The following is a 7844-nucleotide window of genomic DNA, read 5'->3' as shown; positions in this document are numbered from 1 at the left end:
TTGGCTCAAAGGTCTGCCAGCTAATTTCCTTCAAGCCCAGCATGGACAGGGACCCATAAGGAATGGATACATAAGCCTAGACCTTGCTGATGTTCTCCAATGTCTGACCTACAATTTTAAGTACCTATTTATTAATAGGTATCAAAACCGAGAACAAATTAGAGCACAGAAGCACATAAGATCCATTCCAAGGCTAAAATGAAAGCAATCTTCTCAAACGTTAATACTGATGCTTCATCTGATCATCTTTTCTGAAGAGTCACTTTAAACTTTGGAACATAAACATAATGACCCGTCACTGGGTCTTTTCTGTATAGATATGTAAGAGCCATGATATCTGCTTTGCTCAAATATCTGTACCACTGATATACAATCAGCCCTCATCTTGATCGGTTTTAAATAAACCACAAAGGGACCATAATCGACACGGAACAACCCAAGACTTTGCACCAACGCCGCCGCCGCGCGCGCGCTGTTGTTTAGACCGATGACGCGTGAATGGCGCGCCGCGAGCCTGGGGTGGGGGGGGTGGGGCGATGGTGAACACGTGCGTGTGTGCGCGCGCGTGCGCGTGCGCGTGCCGGGCGGTGGGCTGGAGAACGCAGGCGGCTCGACACATGGCGGTCACCCGGGCTCGGCGTCCGAGGTGGCAGGAGTAGCGGCGGCGCTCAGGTATCCGCGGCACCCAGAGAAATGGCTTCCGCCCCGCCCGCCCGCCCGCCTTTGAAAATCAAACCGCATTGGCCTTTGAGCGGGGATTCCGCGTCCGCTATATGGCGCTGGGGAGCTAGCCCGCGGGTGGATGGTGCATTGAGGGCCCAGGGGTGAGGGAGGTGATAGCTGTCCTGTACAGGAGCCCCTCATCCACCGCCCAGGGTGCCGGATACAGGAGGGGATGGCCTTTCCTAGAGAAAAGGTGCAGGTTGTGGCAGGGGCACTACCAGGCGGTTGGGTGCAAGTTGTAGGCAGGGACACTACCAGGGGGTTAGGTGCAGTTTGTGGGCAGGGGCACTGCCAGGGGTTTGTGTGCAGGTTGCAGACAGGAGCGCTGCCTGGGGATTAGGTGCAGGTTGTGGGCAGGGGCACTGCTCGGATGCAGCACTGCCAGGGGGTTGGGTGCAGGTTGGCAGGGGCACTGCCTGGGGCTTGGATGCAGGTTATGGGCAGGGACACTGCCAGGCGGTTGGGGGGGGGGGGGGGGGGAGAGAGATTAGTGACAGCAGGCATTATAAGGATTGGACACAGGCTGACAGGTACTGCCTGAGGATCGGATATAGAGGTTTTGGGCATTGCCTGGCGACTGTAGGATGTGGCAGATCACAAGCACAAGAGAATGTGCTGGGAATCCTGAGCAGTGTATACAAAATGCTGGAGGAAGTCAGACAGCTTCTGGGGTGGGGGGGGGGGGGAATAGACAGTTGACATTTCTGGCAGAGACCCTTCTGGTCTGAATTGTGGACCATTTATTCTCCTCCATAGATGCTGCCTCGCTGGACTTGCTCCATTATTGTGTGTGTGTTGCAGAAGGTGGCAGGTACAACTTGAGGATCTGGGTGTAGAGGGGTGAGAAGAAGCATTGCTAGGGGTCCAGGTTCAGTGATGGAGCAAGCACCTCCTGAAGATCAGATGCATTGGGACTGATGTTGTCCAGGGTCTGGGCACAGGTAGCTTTGTCTGCTGCAATACTGAGATTGCTGGAAAACCATAGTGAGTTTTGTTTCAAATTGAATTTTTCAGTGGTGATCTTTAACAATTGTATTCAGCTCTTAAAAATCAGGACTTCAGTAATAATGTACTTCTGCTGCAAAACAACAGATTTCATGACATATACCAGTGATATTAAACCTGATTCTGATTCACTGAGTTTTTAAATAAAAGAAATACAGTAACTATAACTAAATAATCAATACAGTGTGTTATTTTGAATAACTTGTTCATCTTTGAATGGTGCAATGTAAGCAAAGGATCATATATATGGATCTCCATTTCATATAGAATGAAATGTATAACCTGTCATATCATAGATGTGTAATTACTTTAGTTGAATTTGAGAATGATTTGTGTTTAGCAGTAAATAAGATCTTGTTTTGTCATCCAAATAGCTATAACATTTGTTTCCAAAATTTATTTTAAGATGTAGTTGGCTTGCTCGGTTTTTCCTTGTCTTGTCTCAAATGCATTATAGAACATTTTAAAATGAAACTTGCTGCTAAGACCTTTTATTATTTTTGTAGGTAAAAGTTTCCGTAGTCAAATACATTGGCTTTTTTCTAATGAGGTTTCTTTTTTAATCCCTTAAGTTGTGGCTTTTAATGTTTCTGAATGGATGTTTCCCTTGCTTTTTCTTGACTTACTAATAAGTACAGTAAGTTTTCAGAAAATTAGCTATTCACACTTGTCCTGATACACCTTTTCAGTGGTGTGTTTGATCTTCGTGTAATTAGTTTTAAACATGTATCTGTTCCAACTGAGAATTTGTGCCTGTCTTTCATATAAATATAGGGGTCTTGTAATATGATGGCTGAGTTCCTGATGTTTAGGGTCATATATATTAGCTAAATTGCTGATGTTTGGAAGCCTGCACCAATGATTTAGAGACACAAGTTGGAATCTTCCCTCCACCCCTACTGCAGCTAGGTAATTTAAGTATTTCTAATTTTTTTTTAATGGTTTCTGAAAACTGATCCAATTCACTAATGTCCCTTACAGAAGGATTTTTTGTTATTCATTCACAGGACATAAATGTCACTGCCAAGCAAGCATTTGCTACCTATCCCTGACCTACACATTCTATCCATATGCTAGTCTGTCTGTAATTTTAGATCCATAACCTTGTGTTTGTTTCTTACCCAATGACCCCCTGAAATCACCTAAACTTAGTTCATGGGGCACCTAATGTGCAGTGAATGATGTCCAAATCTATTGAGCTGATTTTAAACATAAAGAGGGGCAGTTGGGTTAAGTATTATGTTCATGTAATCTCCTTATTGAAATTGATGTACTGTTACTCTCGTCTGGGGCATGGGTTCTTTGTGAAAATTGGCAGAATGAAAATATCCCCTCTGTCCATTATGGGACCTGTGTGTAATAAGTCTGGAGAGTTTCAGTGGAGTTCCTCGTGGACATGATCTTTCTGTACAGTACTACTACTAGTCTGAGTTAATTATCTATATCACTTGGGAAGGGGAAAGTCAGGCTGGTGCTGCAGGTTGTGTTCTTCTCGGGTTGAGGCTGAGTGCAGTAAGTTTAACTTTGTACCTACTAATGGTTGACTAGAAAGTGAAGAGTTTTGTATGCCACCACTGACCATCCCCTATCCCCACCACATAAACAAATGCGCACGCACACACACCCTAAGCTAAGTCTCCAAAAAATTGTCCTATCAGCCCTTTTGGGTTCCATGGCCTTGGACGAACGTTACTAAAGCAGATTACCACAGTTACTATATATGTAGAACTGTATGCAAATGGCTGAAGTATTTGGGAAATTCAGAAATAATGAAACACCGTAAATTCACAGCGTTCATTCTCACTGAGCATTTTTTTTTTTACCCAGACTTCTAGATTGTACTTTGCAGTTTAACTGGCAGCCATTCCCTATTTCAAACATTAATTTCATCTTCCATCTATATAGCATGATCACACTGCCAGAAAATGCACTTCAGTTACTTTTCTGACAGTGCCTCGCAAACCAATAATTGCCATTACCAAGGGCACAGGAATTCTCTTACTTACTGATTCCTTCCAAAATGTATGCTGTTCTGCTTTGGGAAAATGTTGTTGTTCCTTCATTCTTGGATTCTCTATCCAGCAATATTATCAGCAGAAGGTTCACAAAGGTAGTTCAGTGTCATTCATGGGCAATTATAGGTGGCAATAGTTGTCACCCATGCTGCACGAAAGGATTTTTTTAATACTAAAACTTAAAATTTTAAACTTAAAAATATTAAAATTAAATTTTTTTAATAACTGGTGGGTAGTTTGATGCACTGTTAAACCGTTGGTTAAATTTTCCCAGTTAGAGCAGGGTAGAATTTTTCCCTCTGCTTGTTCTGTGGGATGAAGAACATTGTAAATTATCAATGGAATGTAGAAATAGGGAGAGAAGCAGATAAATGAGAAATTCAGTGAAATTTCACTAAATTTACTAAAATCTAAGATCTCCAAATGCCTTTCATAAACAAATCGGTAAACCCATCATGTTTGTCTGATATCGATGCTGTTTGTTTACAGTATTGTGCCATGGATCGTATTATTAATGTTTGGGTTACGGTGAGATATGTCGGATCCACAAAACCAATTAAGGGAGATGATTTCAACTCCATTTGGGCTGGAATTTCAAGAGTGCCTAATTATGTGTCTCTTAGGGGAAAGAAGCTTATGATCACCATTTTGTTCCTAAAATTGAAGAAATAGTTGATGCTGTATTTATATTAAAGCCTTTTTTACAATGTCTCCGCAGGCAAACTATCAGAGTATGAAGGAGCACAGCAATAACAAATGCTGTAAAAGATGCTTCAAAGCAAATCTTAGAGAACAACTGAGGTCCCATCACAGCAAATGGAACCGATTAGAAGGCTCGTTGTGTTTGCAAAGACAGCTTTATTATCAGCAGAAGCAACGCTTGTGGTTGTCAATCAGGAAAAAAAGGGCCAAGTCTGTGCTCAGGAAGGACCTTCCAGATTGTCAGCAGCGTGGGTCTCCAGAACACATTGAATGCACGAGTGTGACATCAAAAGAAAAGTCATTGCTCGGAGTCAATGACGTGTCAGCCGAGCAGGCACATAAACCAGAATCCTTGGCATCCCATGAGGAAGTGGAGGGTAACGGGAGTGAAAGTTGGAACAGCAATACTGTAGCTCCAGATACTGACTTTAAATCAACCGTTTTATATGGTAAACCTGAATCAGAACTTCTAACTGATCCACTTACTTCCCCCAAGTCCATACAAAGGAAAAATAGTGGGCTTATGGACAATATTACAAACCAAAAGCTATCAAATGGATATAAAAAAATAGACTTACAAGTGGGAAGAGATTTTGTTTCCATTAATGTACCTCGCAAGACAAAACGGCAGCTGAAAGGGCGCAAAATCTCTCTGCTCTGTAAGAAACCTTCCTCTCTCTTTAGTTTTTATTGTAGAATATTTAATTGTAAAAACAGGCGAAGAAGAGCTGCCACTCTGAGAAAAGAGAAGCTAAGACAGACACAGTGTTCAGGTAGTGTCTATGTAAATCCTAAAAGGACTGGCCAACACTTGGATAAGATGGCATGTGATATTTCTTCAAAGTCAACTGCCAAAGGCAAGGAATCCAACCAGAACATGAACTTTTCTTCAGTTCAGAGTGGTGATCCGTCAGAAAATGTAAAGCAAGTTAAGAATTTGTGCCTGACTAATTGCTGTGAAGTTTCAAAAATGGCCCTTGATGAAGGGATGGATGCTTTGCAAACTCAAATGCCTCATTTTGCTCATTCAGTTAATCAAATGCCCAATGAAAACTCAGAAGTAGCGTGTTCTCGGTCAGGCCCTCATGCTTCTGTCAATCAACTCCTGGTCCCCAGTAAGTGGCCAAAGCCTGATGGATCACACCACTCATTTGCTGCCTCACAGGGAAGATCTTTAACTCAAGCCCCAGTCTGTGACGGGGAGATGCAGGTCATCAATGCTGTAACAGACTCTACTCCACTCTCATGCAATCACACCAGCGTTCCTGTGACTGAAACTGGCAAGTCTGTATGTTGTCAAAGTGATGAGCCATGTCCAGTGCTTCAGCCGCAGCTGCTGGACCATATTTACTATAGATCTTCAGAGGAACGTTCTGGCCATGCATTAGTGAGGACTGAGCAGCCAGCACATGGTCAGACTGAGAAAGGGAAGGAGAATGAATCTCGAGCCTGTTCTGTTGCCAGTGAACAATTAATATCCTGTATTCATGGTACAGTTCCTGGTTTAAGAAAAACTACTTTTTTGTCCTATCATTATACCCTGTTCTGTAATTGAAGAGTTAGTTTTCAGTCATCAATGTTGGGCTGTTCTGCAAACTGCGGTGTTCTTACCCCACTTTCCCACTTTTTGGAGGGGGTGGGGGGGCGGAATATGGGTGTTGCTTGGCAAGGTCAGCATTTACTGCCTATTTCTAATTGTCCTAAAGATCGTGTGGTGAGTTTTCACCTTGAACCCCTGCAGTCCTTGTAAAGCTATTCTTGCATTTTTGAGAGAGTTATAGTGTCTCGACCCAGTGACAAACGAATGAGCTGTAATAGCTTTCAAAGCCAGCATAGTATACAGCTTGTAGAGGAATATAATTTGTGCACCTGAAACTTCTATCTATTTTGATAATAGAAGATTTGGTTTTGGAAGCTAAGTCTCTGAGCGATGACAATAGACTTTGTAGAATGTACAGAGTACCATCTAGAGATGGAATGTTGGTGGCACAGTTATTAAAATATTGAAGTACCACATTCACAATGGAGAGCACAAGTCAAATCTACCGTGGCATGTGTGGAATTTAAATTGCAGTGTACCTGAAATTTAGGGGAGGTAAACTTGCAATGATGGCCACAAGAAGCTCATCTGCTTCACCAAAGTCTTTCATGGGAGGAGATCTACCCTTACCACCTCCTGGCAATATGTGATTAAAAACCTACCTATGTTGTTAGATCTTAAAATTCCCTCTGAAATGGTTAAGTAAGGTACTGCTGCAGAACCATAATAGCTACATAGAAACACATTGAACTTGGTAGACCCTCCAACATTGATGTAAGCACCAAATTCAAAAAGGGCTAAGTCAGATCCCAGACTGATAGAGTGTTCAAAATTGTTCTCACAAACACCTGGGGTTTGTTACCTGAACTAAGACATTCCCATAGTACAGTCCAACAAATCCTGCTACCACTAGTCCATCACTTAAGCTACTTTATATCATTGTAAGAGGGTGCACCTTCAGCCACTTTCTTAATAGAAATACAGTGTATTGGAGGTTGTTGCTCTCTTGCTTTTAAATGAGCAACTTAAGCAAAGCTTTTAAATGTTAGTTGTCTTAATGTCAGAGAAAGTTAAAAGCCATGGGGATTTGTTTGAGTGCTTGATAGTAGGGTTTGTTTCTGCTGCTTGATTCTATGACCAGTTAACAACCACCCACACCCTATGCCATGCCCATCCAGCCTTTTCTACTTTATGTAGTTGATTCAAATAATAAATATAGTTGACAGAATTAGTTTATGGTAGAACTGAATTATCCTTAGTCTTGCAAAGCATCTTGGGTGTTATAAAGGGTTTCATGATTAAAGTTTATTTATTGTGTGTATATCAGTACATCCAGTGAAATGCGTCATTTGCATTAATAACCAAGGATGTATTAGGGGCAGCCCACAGGTCTGGCCACATATTCGGTGCCAACAAAGCTCAGCTGAACAACGAAGGAATAACAAGCAACAAAACAACAGGAAAACAGGCCCCTGTTCTTCCCTCACATCTTCTCATATTTAGAAAAAAGGTCACTGAGTCATACTTCACCAACCAATGTCGTCATGATACTTCTGCTTTTAAATCCAGTTGATTTCTCACAGCTGTGGAATTGGAGACATTACTATGTTGAATTCAAGCTTATTATCATATGCACAGTTTCAATGTACATTTACAATGAAAAGCTTACCTGATATAGCATCATAGGTACATAGCGTCAATAGGCACAATAAAAACATAAAATATACAACATTTTTACAATAATGGACATAAAATAATTTAATGAACAAAAAAATGTCATTTTTAGTGCAAAGTGATTGAAGTGGTCATAGTGTTGCTAAACTGAAGTGCTTAAGGATTTACCAGTTGCTTCCAGAAAA

The 7844-nt window shown here is 41.8% G+C and overlaps 1 protein-coding gene across 2 annotated transcripts in view; it reads left to right on the top strand.

Moving 5' to 3' along the window:
* The first annotated feature begins 564 nt into the window (after nt 1–564).
* Nucleotides 565–7844, top strand: part of senp5 (SUMO specific peptidase 5) — a 34889-nt gene continuing 27609 nt past the window's right edge. The window contains exons 1-2 of one of the 2 annotated variants that reach the window (XM_059943904.1): nt 565–672; nt 4462–5935. In XM_059943904.1, the coding sequence (XP_059799887.1) occupies nt 4477–5935 (1459 nt within the window). In that variant the 5' untranslated portion in view covers nt 565–672; nt 4462–4476. Of the gene's footprint in view, nt 673–1557; nt 1708–4461; nt 5936–7844 lie in introns of those variants that run through there. The other variant, XM_059943897.1, reaches the window with a different exon arrangement.

This window comes from Hypanus sabinus, chromosome 2 (assembly GCF_030144855.1).
Source record: "Hypanus sabinus isolate sHypSab1 chromosome 2, sHypSab1.hap1, whole genome shotgun sequence".
Taxonomy (NCBI): domain Eukaryota; kingdom Metazoa; phylum Chordata; class Chondrichthyes; order Myliobatiformes; family Dasyatidae; genus Hypanus; species Hypanus sabinus.
This window is presented reverse-complemented; position numbering and strand designations above follow the sequence as displayed.